At 36.4% G+C, this 18,241-nt stretch overlaps 1 protein-coding gene across 4 annotated transcripts in view; it reads right to left on the bottom strand.

The window, feature by feature from the left end:
- Positions 1–18,241, bottom strand: part of LOC122155570 (multidrug resistance-associated protein 1-like) — a 32,899-nt gene that overhangs the window by 10,628 nt on the left and 4,030 nt on the right. For 3 of the 4 annotated variants that reach the window (XM_042809528.1, XM_042809525.1, XM_042809529.1), the window contains 15 exons: positions 17,611–17,752; positions 16,296–16,453; positions 15,040–15,217; positions 12,593–12,847; positions 11,094–11,159; positions 10,334–10,471; positions 8,837–8,983; positions 7,574–7,658; positions 7,397–7,463; positions 6,140–6,266; positions 5,436–5,612; positions 4,782–4,949; positions 3,194–3,380; positions 1,455–1,524; positions 536–593 (listed from right to left, as the gene is read on the bottom strand). In XM_042809528.1, the coding sequence (XP_042665462.1) occupies positions 536–593; positions 1,455–1,524; positions 3,194–3,380; positions 4,782–4,949; positions 5,436–5,612; positions 6,140–6,266; positions 7,397–7,463; positions 7,574–7,658; positions 8,837–8,983; positions 10,334–10,471; positions 11,094–11,159; positions 12,593–12,847; positions 15,040–15,217; positions 16,296–16,453; positions 17,611–17,752 (2,023 nt within the window). The remainder of the gene's footprint in view (positions 1–535; positions 594–1,454; positions 1,525–3,193; positions 3,381–4,781; positions 4,950–5,435; positions 5,613–6,139; positions 6,267–7,396; positions 7,464–7,573; positions 7,659–8,836; positions 8,984–10,333; positions 10,472–11,093; positions 11,160–12,592; positions 12,848–15,039; positions 15,218–16,295; positions 16,454–17,610; positions 17,753–18,241) is intronic. The other variant, XM_042809526.1, reaches the window with a different exon arrangement.

Genomic DNA, 18,241 nt, shown 5'->3' with positions numbered 1-18,241 from the left:
GTCCACATCTCTGTTCTTATTTTATTTCCCCAGGAAATTCTGATCTTCTTCACATTCTACTTCATTTGTTCTTTTCCATCTCCCTAGCAGGTGGGATACTTTCTTTTTTTTGAGGACTGCATAAAGTACATTTCTAACACAAAACAATACTGAAAAACTAATAACATGCAAGATTTCTAGTCTCTGCTCCAGCACACAGGTATTTAAACCTACAGATGAGACAAAGAGATTTTTTTCCAAAGTAAGATCTTTTAAATATCTTCTTTCTGAAATATGCAAAACAGACACAGCCTAGAGATCATATAAATAGAAAATATCAGGGTAAATTGTTAAAGATGAGTAAAAAATTGTAAGATTTATTTTAAATGAAGCAATTAAATGCCAGGAAGTCCTAACAAGGAAGAGGAAAGTGAATTGCAAAAATAATATATTTTTTCTTAAGTGGAAAGAAAAAAAAAAAAAAAAAAAAAAAAAAAAAAAAAACCACACACAAACCACAACAAATACTGGAGTTTTTTCTATTACTGATACTTACACCACCAGTGGCAACTTTTTCTTTATTATTTCTGAGTATTTTCCACTGACCTGAAGAACTGAAAGTAAGAAACACACTTTCAAATCTCCTTGTAAACCACTAAATTATATTCATTTTTATTCAAGTATAAAAATGTATACTACGAAATCTTGTAAATTTTTCTTTCTTACAAGCAATCCACTCCTAGCTGTTAGCTGTTCTAATTTTTTGTTTAAAAAACTTCAGAGGACCACACTAGGTATATACTTTTCATTTCTTGTATTGTCACATACAGATAAAACAGCTTGCCCTGCACTGACTGACTCTGCAGCTAGAAATGTAATACCACTCTTTTTTGAGGCATGCAAGTACACTGAAACTTGGATCCCAGGCCTTGTCCGAGCCAAAAAATAGGGCTAATTATTTGCTATGACTGTTTCTACTACATCTGATCCAAGGTGATTAAGTTCAAGTGTCCTGCATTGTCTCTTTGTTTGGTGGAGCTCTATCTCCTCCCCTATCGATATCCCATTAAAGTGCACTACAAATTCATCAAGGAGCTCATCTCACTACTTGAAAGACCGTAAGTTTTTTTTAAAAATGGAAAATGAAAAAAAATCAACATGAAAGAAACAACATAAACAACCTTTTAATATACTAGAAACTCCAACTCCTGCCAAGGCTGAAAGTGCCCTTCACTCTCACTCAACATACTTTAGACAGGGAAGCAGCCCATGAACTAGACCCCCTGAACTCATGCAGCACATCAAATGCACTTCTTTCCTACAAAACTAAACCAGAAGATAAGCTCCAACTGCTAATGGGACATTCAGTCTTAACCTATGTTTTCAAAGCAGAGGATAACGACACAGCCTACAGAACTTAAGGTTGCTCTAGCATTGCACCAGATGGGCAATGGCTATTGTTTTTTAATACTTACTGCCTGGGCTTCAACAACTCTCTTTGCTGCAGACTCCTCCCTAGTTGGCACTCTTCATTTGAAGAACTCACTGCAAATGCGAAAAATAGTAAAATCGTTTCAATCATTACACAGTGAGTAGATGGGCACAGTGAAAGGATCTAGAAATAAAAAGGAAACACAGTGATGAGTGGGTGGGTGTACTTCAAGTTATGAATCCTGTAAACAACTGAAAACAACTGTTTCCTGGGCTGCATCAGAAGAAGCAAGACCAGCAGGATAAGGGAAGTGATCCTGCCCCTCTGCTCTGCTGAGACCTCACTGGGAGCGCTTGCATGCAGATGTGGAGTCCTGAGGACAGGAGAGACATGGATCTGTTGGAGCACATCCAGAGGAAGGCCACAAAAATGTTCCAAGAGATGGAACACCTCTCTTACATGGACAGGCTCAGAGAGCTGGGGCTGTTCAGCCTGGAGAAGAGAAGGCCCCAGAGAAATCACAGAGTCCTTTCACTATATAAAGGAGGGCTATCAGAAGGGGACAGACTCTTTGGTAGGGTCTGTTGTGGTAGGACAAGAGGAAGTGTTTCAAACTAAAAGAGGGGAGATTTAGACTGGATATAATTTTTTTTTTTTTTTTTTACACAATAATGGTAGTAAAACACTGGAACAGGTTGACCAGAGAAGTGCCCTGTCCCTGGAAGCATCCAAGGTTTAGGCTGGACAGGGCTCTGAGCAGCCTGAGGCAGCTGTCAGTGTCCCTCCCTGTTCATTCCAGGGGAGCTGGACTAGATGACTTTCAACTTCTTAGAACTCAAACAATTCTATGATTTTAGTAAAATACTAGAACTATGGCAGCAAGGAAATTTCCCACCCAATATGAAGTTAAAAAGCATATTAAAAAAAAAAAATTGCAACATTGTAGTTTGCTTGAATGTCTGAAAGGAGCAACTTAGAATTAACAACAGTTAAACATAGTATCTTTACTCACTCTTCATGGCTAGTTCATGTTTTCTCACACCACCATCTCTACAGTCAGCCCAAGACTGCTTCCTGCTGCCTCTTGCAAGTTTGCTGTTCTGTCTTCCCCCTCCTCCCCATCAAATCTCAGCAAATATTTGGGAGTGCTGGCTCCAGTATAAGGCCTGAGGAGCACATACTGAACAACCAGGGTACAGAACTGAATATGAAACCACACAAATGGTTTGTAAACATGCTTTTTCAAGGTATTAAGTTGTTGTTTGTTTATGCTGTCCACTTGTTGGTTGAAGTATCTCTTAAGAGTACAAAAAGCTTCATTATTTATCTTCTACAAATGGATAATATTTTCCTATGCCTTCTACCTTATTACAGCAGTCTAAGATGAAAGAAATCAGAAGTGTCCAGTATAAGTCGTTGACACTTGAAGACAAATTTGAAGTGTCCTCTGGATATTTACTGAATAACATAACCTTCGTAAGAGAATCAGGTAATCTAGCAAAATACTTAATCAGTATATAATAGCAAAAATATTTGCTTAAGGCAGCTTGATCATACATCTTTTAATTGAAAGAGTAAGTCATCTGATCTCAGAGAATTAAAGCCTGAATTCTATTTTAATTTCAACCAATAATTTTATATCAAAACATGTATGAAAATATTTTACATTTTCCAGAAATTATTCAGTTTGTTACAAGGAAGGGGAAGAGGAATATTTTAGGAAGCTTGAATGAAAAGGAAAAATACAAAATAAATACATCACACTATAATGAATGTTCTCACCTTCATTTGGGGTTGTCTTTTCACTTCTGTTCTCTACACTGAAGACTTCAATAAGCTCAACAAATTTAGCTCTCTTTGAAATAAGTTGTTGGTAGCTGCCCATTTCACTTATTTTCCCCTCTTCCATTACTATTATAAGATCAGCATGAGGCAGGAGTGTTAAGTTATGTGTCACCAAAACACGAGTCTGAAACACAGTGTTTTCCATTTCACCATATAAAAACAAAGCAAGTATTAAAAGTAGGCATTTTATTAACATAGCAGTTGAATTTTTCTTGGATTTTGGTTATTTATCTACCTCATTACTACAGTCATTCTTTTTGCCAGCTTTACTACATTTCTCCATAAATTGCCAAGTGTAATGTCAAATAGTTTATGCTTATAGCTATTTCTTATTACTTGTACTTACCTGTTTCTTACTCCGTATCCTATGTTCAGGAATGGTTTAGATTCAATCATAAAGAGAAAAAGCAGATACTACAGCTGTTAACATACTAGATATAGTTTGACAGTCTTACTGTTATATCTGCCAAGAAGCCTATCATTACTGGAGTTCTTTCTTCTGTCAGATATTATCAGCCATGAAGCAGGCAAAATAAGAAAAGAGGAAAGGTAGAGCAGGGAAGTGAAAGACATACTTTATAATAAGTAAAGTATTCATAATAAGTAAGCATTTCACAATGATACATGTGTTTTGCAGGAATAAGCTTGAATCAGCAGGACTAATCTGCACTAATTCATACAACCATCTTACCTTCCCACGTTAACAGTTCTTACATGAAAAAACTTATTTCCTCTGATTCCACTTTCTCTTATGGAGTTTCTTAGTCAACAAGCCCTTCTTTTTATAACCTATGCTGGCTATAACTTCTTCACAGCAACAAGGCATGAAGAGTAACCACAAAGGGTTTCATCTTGATTTGCCATGCCACACACATTACTGCACTTGTCAACAATCATCAGCAAAGTGGAAATGACCAAATGTCATAAAACTCAAATTTCCAGGTGTATTGGAACTGTTGAATCACAGCCTGAACCACTGACTGATCACCTGAGGCGAGCACTGAGTCAGCTGTAGGAACACAGGTGAAGGCAATTCAGCTGTGGGACCAGAAGGGGTGGAGCCTGGCTGCAGCTCTCCCAGACCCCATTTAAAGGCTGACTGCCACTGAGGAAGGATCTCTCTCTGGAGATTGCTTCTCATGAAGTTTCTTGTGAGCCTACAACACCAGTGAGCACTCTCCATTTATCTCTAATTATTTTTTCTAATGTGATAATCTTACTAATTAACTTCTCTGTATACTTATTGATCATTCAATACTTTATAACATCTGTGTACTTATTGACCATACACCAGGTCATACCAGCTCTCAGCTATATTTTTTTTTTTCCAGTCTGTGCTATGGCCACTTGACAGGCTTCAGAGCTATGGATTCATCTGTGCTGTTTATTCCCTTAACTCAGAATAATTTTCAGTACAATAGATAAGAGAGAAACTTTCTCAGAATGACTGAGAGAATGCAGTTATGTCAGTTGGATTATACAAAACAATTAATCTCCAACTTAAGAAGCAGCCACCCTGCTTTACCTTGCTTTTTAAGAGACCTGAAGGCCCAATGAGCTTCTCAAAAAGGTGTTTTCCAACGTGTACATCTACAGCAGATAGAGGGTCATCCAGAAGATACAAGTCAGCATTGCTGTACACAGCCCTAGCAAGACTCACTCTCTGTTTCTGCCCTCCACTTATGTTGACACCCTGAAAAAAAAAAAAAAAAAAGCTGGAACAACTCACATTTTAATACAAAATACTATGAAGACCAGTTCATTACAGGCAATTTGTTATATTTTTTTCAGATACCTAAATTAAATTTTGTAAAATAGAAAAGCAATTACTTGAAAATCCAACTCATGAAAGTTTGTCCTTTGTTGATTAACTTACCATTCCAAAATGGACAAACGTAACGTACCTTGTTAACTGCTATTTACAGGCATTATTTACAGTATACAGAGAAACCCTTGGAAAATAAAGAGCGACTCAAATATCTGCATAGAAAAGAGCCATTTTAAAAACTAGCGAGAATTCAGTACTTGAACAGAAGTTGAAAGCTAAGTAAGGAGTTGAGCTGTATGTACTTGTTTGAGCACTGAAGTAATCAGTGTAAATTATCAAATGGATCACAGATAAAACATAAAAAGCCATAACTTGAATTATCAAATAATTTCTGACATGTCAAACTCTCACCCTTTCTCCAATCTCTGTTTGATCTCCATTGGGTAATTGTTCCAAATCTGGCAGCAAAGCACAAGACTCTAAAACAAGCTCATAGTATGATCTATTTAGATCTGTGCCAAAGAGAATGTTTTCCTGTAAACTGCCATTTTGAATCCAAGCTTGCTGAGCAACATAAGCCACTGAACCCTAAATAAAGAGAATTGAAAATTAATTTTATTTGGGCTTTCTGAACACACACACACACACACAAAATAAAAAAATCAGTATTTAAAAATATGTTTGCTATTCTAGCTTTATCTCGAAGTAACTAGACATTACTTACATAACTCAAACATTAAAGTTTTAAAATATTTACTAAGACAATAAAAACAATCTGTTTAATATTATTATACAACAGCTTGCCTCCAATTACTGTAAGTGCACATACTTTCAATAAGCCTGACAGAGCTGAGACCCTAAGTAAAGTCTTTTAGGAAAAGATCTCAGTGACCATTAGGGGCATCCATTTTAGACAGAAGATGTAAGAAACGAGAATAGCTTTGCAATTACTTAGATTGAAAGCAATTGTAGTACTAAAACTTCTATTGCCATTATTTTTATAGTCACAAATAGATGAAAAGTAAGAGCTGCACTTCGAAAAGCAATTCTGCTTAATTTAGTCAGTGGCTAGGGGGTTAGGGTGGGAGGATGGAGGGACAGACAGACAATCTTACTCTTCTATGAACCGTTCCTTCAAGTTTCTCCATTTCTCCAAGAAGAGCAGAAAGAAAAGATGATTTTCCGGATCCAACCTGTCCCACAACAGCAACTAAAGAGCCTGCAGGTATGCTGACACTCAAGCTGGAAATATTGAGGAAGAAATTAGTCACCTTCTTCTTAAATACTGCATCATATGTTTAGGATGTGGTCACTGTAAGAAAGAAATTCTGCTTTACCCTCAGAACAATGAGAAATCAGTGCATCAGTTTACATATGTTTTGATATGCAATAATGAGAATAAATTTACCTGTCTGCAGGTTAAGAGCTTGTGCTCTCATCTCATCGCAGCACAATTAAATGGCAGAATGCGTAACCAGTAAGTGGATTTATTCTTCCTAGGCCTGTAGCTGACTTTCTACCTTACTCAGACAATGAACTGCTAGACTTCTCAAATAGAATCTACTATAGACAATGTGTGAAAAACATTTGAGTATTGGAAGTCTGGCCCTCATCCTCTGAATACTTTGCTAGCAAAATAAGTATGATCTGATCTCTCACGTTTGGTACAAGGAGGTCACTTACTGCATCTGTACTCCATGCTGTGTGGATTTTAGCACCTACTGCTTTGAACATCCCATGCTAAGATAAACACATTTCCTTCAGATCGGAGTCTAAAGAGCAAATGAGATTAAGAAAGACTTTACACAGAGACTATATCAGACTTTAATTAAGGCTGATGAAAGTAGTTTATGCCTGGATATTACACTTCAGGCTACGCTGTCTGAGATGTGGACATCCATGCCGTATCACAGGAAGTCATCTCCTCTAACCTTGAGATTAATAGGGCAGACAGCACGGTAAGAGAGTTAGACTGGGTAAACTGTAACCTCTTTATCTGCCCTAGTAAAATTTAACAGAGGTTATCAAACAGAGTCTTCACTTGAGCTTGTTTACTCCATTTCCTTACTAACACTCCAAGGACCGTATTGTATAGCAGTTTAAACACAGCTGAATTTACACCTAAGAAATGACTCACTAAGATGCTGGGAAATCACATGCTATGAGATTCCTCTTGAAGCATGAGGGAAACCAGGTCAGATCTGACTTTCCAAGCAGATTACATGGGATACCCTGGAAATAATAATATCCTTCTATCCATGAACTAGTGTTAATCAGTATATACTAATCCTGAAAAAAAAAAAAAAATCTTCATAGATCTCACATTTAGCTAACAGAGCTCATAAAAAAAAAAATAATAATAAAAATCTTACTTTTTTAAGACTGGCAGGCCATTTTTCTCCCAGCAGAAAGAAGCAGCAGTAAGCTCAATAGCATGGTCTGTCGTAGGAAGGAAAAGAGCAGAATTGCTAACCCATTCCATCAGCTGAGATTCTTAATGAAAGCCATGTAAACTAGTGTCCAATTACAAATGAGTAACTCCTGCTTACTTCCACTGTAGTTTGTATCAACATCTTCAGGGTTAAGATCCTCAGCAAACAGAAAATCCTCTAAACGGCTCAGAGAAACCTTGGTCTGCAAGAAGAATACAAAAATTCATAACAAGCACAACATGCCTGCGATACCCGAATTCTTAAATAAAACATTAAAATACTTTAGACAGTATGGAAAGATATATTCCTTGTTTTAATTACAGGCATTCAAAAGAGGGTATTCACCTTTTTAAAAATTTATTTTGTTTAAAGTACTAAACAAACTAAAGACATAAGTTGCTTTATTTTTCCCTGAGAATGTGCTGCATGGTAATTAGAAAACAACAAAACATGCTCAAGTTATCAATGTTAGAAGACATAGTTAATCTTTGAATGGCTGGTTCTTCCAACTCAATTAGATTGTTTTCAAAAACATATGATGAAATATATATATTTTTAATGCAACAGTGTACAGTAACTATCTTCACAGAACAATGAAGATGAAAGTATTTTACTGTCAGCGCATCACGAGCAGTCCATGACTGTGACATAGAATGAGATGACCTTTCACTAATTTTTAAGCTAATGGAACTAGATCTCAGGCAGATTCATTTTTGATCTAACACAATACAGACCACAGAGAAAACAAATCAGCATAGGTAGCTGCTTTCATTGGTCTCTATCCTTACAAAAAGCTGGGCTGTATAAGACTGTGACAGTGTACATTCATGGGCAGCTCATAGTATGTTCCTAACAGAGTCCTAAAAGCTAGCAGCATCCCTACTGGTATACAATTAGAGCTGAAATTTCTTGATGGGGTACCCTCAGCAGCTTTACTCCTTTTTTGCTCTAATTCTTTCTGTGGTGACTGGAGAAACATGCTTCCCACACTGGGCCTCCACCACTTGGTACAAAGGGTTCCAACATATAACAGGTTGTTTAAACAGGTGCAGCCCAAATAGGTTTCACTTTTCATTGGACTGCAAAGACGAGAAGTTGAGAGAGTAGGAGCAGAAGATTAGTCTTGACTACTAAAAGAATTAAAACCAGAAATGGAAAGCTTAGTACCAATCAGCTGTGATACCCCACTATCACTCATTAAGTTTGCAAGGCACTCTTTCAACATCCTTCATGCTTCTCCTACAGTGTGCAGTTTTATCTCAACTAAACATAACTATAGATAATTAAATGATTTAATCATTCATAGTTATAGATGAAGCAAGACAAGATCAAAAGGAGAGTAAATATCAGCTTTACAGCACTTACTCATAATTGCTTTACCTGGGCTACAGCAGAGATCACAGATGGTAAATCAAACAAGGGTAGTCGCAAAATGTTAAACAAAGAAATAGACGTAAAAACTTTAGCAGCTGTTAAAATATGTTCCTTATCCAGATAAAAGTAGACCCCAAATGTAGACAATGAAACCTTTTAAACAAACAAACAAAAAAGCAAACTCATGGTATAACTAAAATTTATGCACATATAATTTTGTTTTTGTTCTGCTTTGTTTGCATTTCAAAGATGTAAACTTCTGTTTCTGTTCATAGTTAAGCAGGGACTTGTCTGCACCTGCTGCACTTGGCTACAATGCTGTGTGCAGAAATACTACAATTTCAACAAGTAAAATACCTGCCTACTCTGGTTGATCCAACTGGATCTGCACAAAACTGTATGAAATAATTTTCCTACCTCAGGAATTGATTTCTTCCCTTTAAAAACACTCAAATGATGTTTCAGGAAATTTACTTTGTTTTTAATTTTTCATGTTGCTATTATACCAGTCACAGTATCATAGTAAAATTATTTACAACATATTTTTTTACCACCTGGAAGTTTTTTTCCCCAAAAAATTACAGTCTGTTGTCATCAGAAATTACACTGGCCTCCTACACAACAGATGTTCAAGCCTTCAGAATCCAGAAAACCCAGAAAAGCCTGAAGTTAAGAACCTGTCCTACGGGTGTCTTGCGTTTTTTCTTGAGTACAGGAGGAGTCTTAAACTCAACTAGGAACCCTAAACAAAATGGAATCATAACAAATTGCTAAACAATAAGTTGATAATTTCAGCATAGTTAATTTTAACTTTACAAGTTTTTCTGACCCACTGCTTAAAGTATTTCAGTTATCAACATTAACAGACTGGACAGCCTTAACCCTCCCTTTCACTATTCCTAAGGAATATTCCTCCTCACCTGTTACATATTACAAGTTAAGCACTTGAAGATTTCAGTTGATGTAGCTGACCTGAAGAGTGTTCATTTACATCTAAACAAAGTTGCAGTTTGATCCTTTTACTTTTCATTGGAGTTTAACAGTGAGACATAAAGATTCAATGGCACAAATGCTTTCCTGAATGCCAAAGACACAAATGCCTTCCAATCCCGCTGAAATAAGGCTGGGATGAATTTGTCTCATATTCATTTTATTTTTGCATTTATTTAGCAGGTGAGCATTTGGGAGGGGACTGTCACATTTTCAGATTGAAAATGCATCTTCTTAAAACAGAAGAAATATAAAGCAGAATGTTTCTATTGCACAGAAAACAACCGCATGATTAAGACAGCAAAATGAGTTTCATGAGATGCGGATTTGATTTCTCGCTTTTAAACAGAGGTCTCCAAAAGCTAATCCATAATCTCTTTGTCTCATTCCACTTTCATCACATACTGTACGTTTGTGATACTATGAGGCAACATTTTTGATCCGTTCAGCAACTACAGCAACTGGCAACATGAGCAACAGTTCTGCTTGAAAGAATACTTTTATAAAACAAACCATAAAGGGAATACAGGTCAAGGTTAACATAGAGTAAGTCTTCAGATATCCTGATGACTTCAGAACATCCACTTCACGTTCTCTGATGTCCATGACCTTCCTTTGATATGAAGGCTCCCATGCATAAAGTTTGAGGATCTATTTGAATGGAAGAAAACACAGTGATCATGCTTCACAAAATAAGCTTAAGCTCCAAATGCCATTTCCCGATATTCAGCAACATCAAACTGTAAAAACTTCAATGTTTTATAAGAAAAAGTTAGAAGCAAGATAACTCAAAATTAGGTTGTTCTTATGGAAAATGTTCCAGTTTCCCCTCATCCTACACATTTCAATATATTCCCAATGTATCATAAATAATAAATAAGTTTACTTCCAAACAGTATAAATAACAAATTTAAGTAGTCTACTTTAAGAAGTATTTTCCCTGCATACCAAAATTTCACTCTGGTACAGGTTTTCAGACAGCTATCAATACATTTTACGCTCTCATAAAAAAAATGTGATAGTAAAATTAATGCATAACGGGTAATCAGTTTTTGAAGTCAAATCAGTAAATATTTTTCAAAAAAACACTTTAAGTACACTATGTTAAAATGCTTTCTTTTTTAATTTCAATATGTGCTGAAAGATTACTTAAAGAGCCCTATTTTTTTTTTTTTTTTTTTTTTTTTTTTTTTTTAATAACTCGTCTTCAAAGTTCCAAAGCTAACAAAACAAAGCTAAAACAAATTTCACAATTCATTAGTTGTAGCATTACCTTTATTCCATGTAACATTTCACTCAGTAACTTGACTCGTTGATCTGAATGTTTCATCTGGCTTTTCTGGTTAAAAGATAACAACGTTCCCATTTTTCAGTGAGGAAAATAACATGTAAAATATGTGGTGTATTTAGTGAATACATATACTTTATGCTAGTTTTGCCTGAAAAACACACCAGCACCGCAGTTACACCATGTTCAGATACATGTGTAGTCATACAATTCATTACTTGAAGCCATTCCCTCCATTACTAATACCTTGTTATTGAAAGAACCAATCAAAGGGATGAAGAAGTTATTCTCACTCATGTACTACACAGTCTGTTTTGCATAAAACATTTATAAAATACTAATTAAGCCCTTTACACCTTCAAGTCTTTGCAAATACAAGTTGCAAACTTCTAAACAGTTATTTTGTTGTCCTTTATGTTTTTTCCTTCTCTCTTAACACAGTAGGGATTTAAGTGCAAATGTACCTGCTGTGACTGCAAAAGAGGTGAGGGCTTTTACTGCAATGTCTGTATCACAGCTTTACAAAAGAATATACAGATTCACAAAAGAGTATTCACTGGATGTTGCATTACCAAAGGCAAAAATAACACCGAGACTGGAATTTGTCTTGGTAACAACACAACACTTAGCATTATAAAAATTTTTCTCAGTTTTTCACAGAAGTCATCAGGCAGAGTAAAAAAGCAGTGCAGAGAACTGTAGCATGAGAAAAGCAGAAAAGAAATAGCAGCACCTCTGGGGGATTTCCCATAACCTCAGGAAAACGTGCTAAGTTTGAAAGAGCTGCTTACCCCAAATAATAAGAGGTGGAAGAGGGCCACCATCTCATGTAAAATCCTTTATTTAAAATAATTAACTTAAATGGAAAAAACCATAACTGCTCCCTACAGTGAGTCATATAGTAATTGTTACTAATACAAAAGTACTGTTTTAGCATAATGAAAAGTTAGGCATTGCATAATCAAAGAATATTAGGATGTTATAATCACAAAACAAACAAGAGAGTCAGGCAAAGTAGACTATGATGACAAAAGAGAATAAATGGAAGGCTTACCCTTATCCTGGGCTCACCCAAAAAACACCAGTAGAGACGATCTCCAGATGAGATCCTCCCCTACTGGTAGCCAGCTCTTAAATAGGTCTAGGAGGTCACCGGCAGTGCAGGTGAATTGCCTTCACCTGTGCTCCTCTGCCTGACTCATGGCTCACCTCAGGTGATCAATCAGAGGTTCAGCTGTGACTCAGCAGTTCCCATACAAGTGTGCATCTAAATTCTAATTTAGCTATCAAATAGATGGCGTTTTTACAAAGTCGAGCTCCCATTCTCCCAGTAACAAACATCTGCAGCTCTGGGTTGCTATGTTTTTAACTTTGACATATCAATAGTATTTCTATACCATTAAACAATTTAACACTTCCTCTCTTCTTCAGTCCTGCATTATGACAATTAAATTCCTCATTATCATGCCTATTAAATGTCTCACCTGCAGAGTTTTTACTTTGGCTGCAATAAGTGCATTTAGAGGTATGACCAAAAGAAGCACTGCCACACCGGCTAGTACTGAGGGGCCAAGTTCTTTCCAGAGGAAGATGACAGCCATGGTGATCTGAAAAGGTGCTGACCACAACAGGTTGATGTTTACAATTAGCTCCATGAGTTGCTGAGCATCTGCTGACATCAGGTTAACCATCTCTCCAGTTGTATACCTTTGTCGTGAGGAACTGGCTAAAGTTAAGGCCTGCAAAATACAGAGGGTAAAAGTTGCAAAAATCAAGAATTTTGATGGGTTTATTTTCGCAGGAGAAGCTAAAAGCAAAGGATGACAAACAGTAAAACAAAGCTGAATTTAGTGAAACACACTTGTAACACTTAATGATAAATAAACAGATACCAGCTCATAGAGAGCTCAGAAGATCTCAGCTTTGGGCTGATGTGGGAGGCAAGAACAGCAAGCTTCATAGCAAGCACAGGTATAATCCCAGTGTGGCAATTTGACATTACATGGTGTCTGGGGACAGATACACAGACAGACCACCCACACACACTCACATCCTCTCTGAGGACCTCATATTTAATCACTGTGCCACCTGCAACTCCTGCACATAAGAAGACAGTGCCGCAGCAACTCACTCCACCATCGTTTTGCATCATTCCAGAAGCAAAGCAAAACCCAATCTGGCATTCACTGACTGATTACATTCAAAGAGTGAACCAAGTTGACTCTCCACCCTGTAGCTATGGAAACTTGCCTGAATACATGTTTACCCCAACTGCAGCCTCATACTATTCCCTTGTTCATGATGTGATGCACTGACATACCCTCATATGAGACATGAGAGAATGAATTTTCCTGTTTTCCTGAGTTGCAGCTAACAAGAAAACATTGTATACTGGTTCAGAAAACACCTGAGAAGTCTATACCAAAAGACTTGCTTAAATCTATTTGAGAAAAAGAGGCAATTTAAGAGACAATTTTAAATTTAAATTTAAATTAACAAATAAATGTTATTTATTTCAGATCTGGATTGTATTTATTTCAGGTCTGGATTGTGTCTCATCTTCCCTGACTCTTGCTTCATAGACAAATATTGCAGTACAAATTCCAATGTGTCACATTCATAAAAAAGCTAAGGTGCAGCCCTGAGAAACCAGCTTCATCTCAGATGCTATATATTAGTAGTATAATAAATGCTTTAATGTTATTTTAATTTACATAGTAAAAACAGTGATCGTATATGTCCTTGTTTTTTCCCTGGACATCCAGCCTAACATGCTTTCCCAGTTCATTCAGTAAATTTGGGAAGATTAACTTATGATCACAGAATCCTAGAACTGTTTGAGATGCTCAAAAATCACCTAGTCCACCCCACTGCCATGGGCACTCACTAGATAAGACTGCTCAGAGCCCTGTCCAACCCAACACCGAACATTTCCAGTGATGGGTCACAGACAACTTCCATAGGCAACCTTTTCCAGTACCTCACCATCCTCACTGTGAGAAACTGTTCCCTTATATCCAGTCTAAATGTAACAAAAACAGGAAGAGTTCAGTTTCCACATTATCTGCCCAACATCATCTCTGCACAGGTGGCTGACAAAAGTATTTAATTGCATGATTAAATAAAAGTATTTAACTAACACAATTGTACTCTTGCAGCTTGGAAAGCTAGTGGTATTCTGGGCTCCAAAAGAAGAGGGGTGGCCAGTAGGGACAGGGAGGTGATTGTCTCTCTCTACTCTGCCCATGGGGCCCCATCTGCAGTAGTGTGTCCAGGTCTAGGGCCCCGGTACAGAAGAGATGTGGAGCTGTTGGAGAGGGTCCAGACAAGGGCCACAAAGATGATCAGAGGGCTGGAGCACCTCTCCTATGAAGACAGGCTGAGGGAGCTTGTTCAGCCTGGAGAAGACTGCGATAAGACCTTATTGCAGCCTTTCAGTATTTAAAACAGGCAATCAGTTTTTTACAAGGGTAGACAGTGATAAAGGGGAATAGTTTTAAGCTCAAGGAGGGAAGGTTTAGGTCAGATGTCAGGGGGAAATTCTTCACTATGAGAGTGGTGAGGTGCTAGAACAGGCTGCCTGGAGAGGCTGTGGATGCTCCATCCCTGGAGATGTTCAAGGTCAGATTGGATGGGGCCTTGGGCAATCTGGTCTAGTACCAGATCTGGAGGTTGCTGGCCCTGCCTGTGGTTGGGGGGTTGGAACTCGATGATCCAACCCAAGCCATTCCATTAGAGCCATGTAGTAGAAACACTGCTGAAATTCCAAATTCTTAAACAAACAATTGTCAAAATATAAAGTCAATCTGTTAGCCTGTCACGTGTTTGTAATATCTTGGTTTCTGATCATACTGGTAAATATATTATCTTTAAACACTAAAGTGCTTATTTTAAATTTTTGTTGTGAAAGAAAATCAGAAGATCTTATCACCTTCTTGTATATCAGGCCAACAACTGCAGTCTTGATTTTGACAGCAGTAAGCATGTTGTTACGCTGGTATAACTGATGCAGGAGAGTTTGTGAGAGAACTACAAAAAACAGGGCAATAGCATAGCCATATCCACTCCCATGTGAACTCGTGTGATTTTCACTTACAGTTATCATTGATCTGAAAAGGAAGCAAAATAATTTTAGAATTCTGTGTATACAATCAACATCTGACAACAGTAAAGGAACACACTGGCAACTTGTTTAATTAAGTCAATTTATGGTGGATTTAAGTCCAGGTATGGTAGAAGGTCACAAAAAAAAAACCACATTCAAAACACTAGTTCTTATCTGTGCTTTCCAATTTGGTACCCTAGACACAATTTTCAAACACCATTCTACAAATTAATCAGCTACTGCTGACTTCACAGAGAACAAAGTACAAATAAAGAATGGCAAAGAAAAAAAAGACATTTTAATTAGATGCTTATCAAAAAAGCTTCTAATTATGTGCTTATTAACCAAAGCTTCTAATACCAACCTCCAAAGTGAGATAGAGAAAAAAATCTTAAGGAAAATTAATTCTTATTTTGGCGTTAGTAAAAGATAGTCTTAAATAACCAGCAACCACAACGTCTTCTAACAGATCTTATGGTCGATACTTTTGCTTAACATCCCAGGTTACAACAAATTACACTGACACAGGATGTAGTATGAAGATTAACAATATTTCTGTTCATTACCATTTTTCTTTGAAAAATTCTTAACACCTCTATGCTAAGCTAATACCTAACGATGACTTCCATTGGCCTCATGCTACCAATAATGTTACAGCTGAGTTGCCACACTTTCCCCTGAAATGTTGAAACTGTAGGTATGAATGTATATTTAAATGTTTTGTTGAAAAATAGAGATCCAAAAATATTGACAAAAAGCAGAAAAGTTACATGTATTTATATATATATATAGATATTTTAATATCTGATTTTGTATTTGATTATATTTAGTGCCGTGGAAGTGAGTCTTATACTGCTTTTATCTCAACTGTTTGACCAAGAAATTTCTGATCTCTTTGAGCTTTTCTTCACTAGATAATTTACAGATAATCACTGAAAAACAAACAAACAAACAAAACCCAACAGAGAGCCCACCTAATCATTACATCTAAGCTGTTCAGTTTGGCTTTGATATTGGTAATCCTTCAGCTTCACTTCTACTATTGTTCTCTCAACTTAAGGTGAAATGCATCTAAAACTTACTTCATTATTTGTGGACTCATGAAAGCCAGGATGTCAGCTGCAGCTTTTAAAAATGCAACTTTGAGCAACAAAAACTTAAATGTTTGCCACAGTGGAAAAATCAAAGATGGTTTATAGAAACTTCTTGACTTAAACGGCATTCTTTCAATATAAGAATTCTGAAAGATTACAAGAATATGTACAGAATTAGGAAATTATTTTGCCCCACTAAATCACATTATTAAACAAGTGTCCACTTAAAATCATTATTGTAGGAAATTATTTTGCCCCACTAAATCACATTATTAAACAAGTGTCCACTTAAAATCATTATTGTACTTATGTTCTGAAGGACATTTCTAACAGTCAGAACAGAAAAACTGGTTTGGGGTAAGAAATGAACTTTGGTTTTACTAAATCTGGCTCAAAAAAAAAGCTTTAGCTGCTCTTAATTATCACAGTAATGAAGGACAGAATATTTTTTACAGATGGATAACAACATAATATTAATATCAGAATTAAAAATAATCCTGAATGAATTAAAAATAATCCGTAATGAAAAGTGCTTTTGAATGCTTCAGCAGAAAGTGCTTCAATAGATATCTCAACAGTAGAAGAAAAAACAAGTCTAGAAATAAATGAAAAATACTCAAGAGATGCAGTAAAGCCAGACTGCAAGAGCAGCCCTCTTCTCAGTAATTCAAAAATAAAAGTTACACTCTTAGTGGATTTACAGGTGGATTTACAGGTTAAGTTCTCTCTCCTGTGAATATCCTGGCATTGTGCAGCAGTTAGCGTATTTTAACATCAACAACAAAAGAACAACCCTGACTGAAAATCCCAAGTTCTTATATGAAAATCACACAGGCAAACTCGAGCAAAACAAACAAAATATTTGTAAGACTCAATATTGACGAAATTAAAGGAAACTGAAGCTTGCTTTGTGTGTTTTCCAGGTCAGAGCATCCACTGGTGAACAAGCCGATAATGGATTTCTTGAAACACCAGACATACAGAAGTAAAGACAAACCAGGAAGTGTAAGACATTTAAAATAGATGGTGCTTAATCAACAAAGCAGAAGTTGTGGTAATTTCCACACCACTTGACACGTTAAAATGTAACTGGATTTTTTTTATAAGAGATACGTTTGGATTTGTATAACTAAGAAAAATCCTATTGCCACGTTAGAGATCACAGATCACGACACTGATTGGTCTTTGCAATCTACAGCAAGTAGTCTCTTCAACAAAAAATAGGAATTTAAAAAATCATCTCTAGCTTCTAGTCTCTTTAAATTTAGAAAAGGATTTTGCTTATTTTCAGAATTCTCACTACCGTCAATCCTGCAGAAGACTTCTGGATTTCTTTTCTCCATTGCTTTTCAAAGTTAGGACCCACACTGTACGGTGAATCACTTTCATTCAGTTCAAACAGGTCATCTCTTTCCAGAGGCTTTTTATAGCCTATAGATATTAGTCTGAAAAAAAGAAATGAATTTAGACAGCATGAAATACAGCAAACTAAGCAAACCAAAATAGCAATTCAAAATGTAATGATATCATTTAGGGTATCTAAGTGCAATCTATATTCAAAATAATTGATGTAATCCTGACAACTGAAATTGACCTGACATATGGAGAGCCCAAACACACTGTCATATCTGAAGAGCAAACTGAGGAAACTTTCTACTTTCAAAGTCTGTCTGCATTTCTGATCTCACATATTTCCACATGAAAATAGAGTATTTAATGAATAAACTTGTGTAGCATCACTACCCAGTTACTTTTACAACTGGAAATTAAATACCCCTTTTTAATAAATCAATAAATCATCAGGCTGCATCATGTCGCAACTCATTTTTAACCAAGGTAACAACCTTAATGTGCTGGGTTTCAGCACAAGTATGATGGAAGTTTCCTTACAGCAGATCCTCATGTGTTATAATTTTGTTTCAGCAAAGTACTGT

The sequence above is a fragment of the Centrocercus urophasianus genome, unplaced genomic scaffold (genome assembly GCF_019232065.1).
Source record: "Centrocercus urophasianus isolate 14NV4802_14NV808 unplaced genomic scaffold, USGS_Curo_1.0 seq_12, whole genome shotgun sequence".
Classification (NCBI taxonomy): Eukaryota; Metazoa; Chordata; class Aves; order Galliformes; family Phasianidae; genus Centrocercus; species Centrocercus urophasianus.
This window is presented reverse-complemented; position numbering and strand designations above follow the sequence as displayed.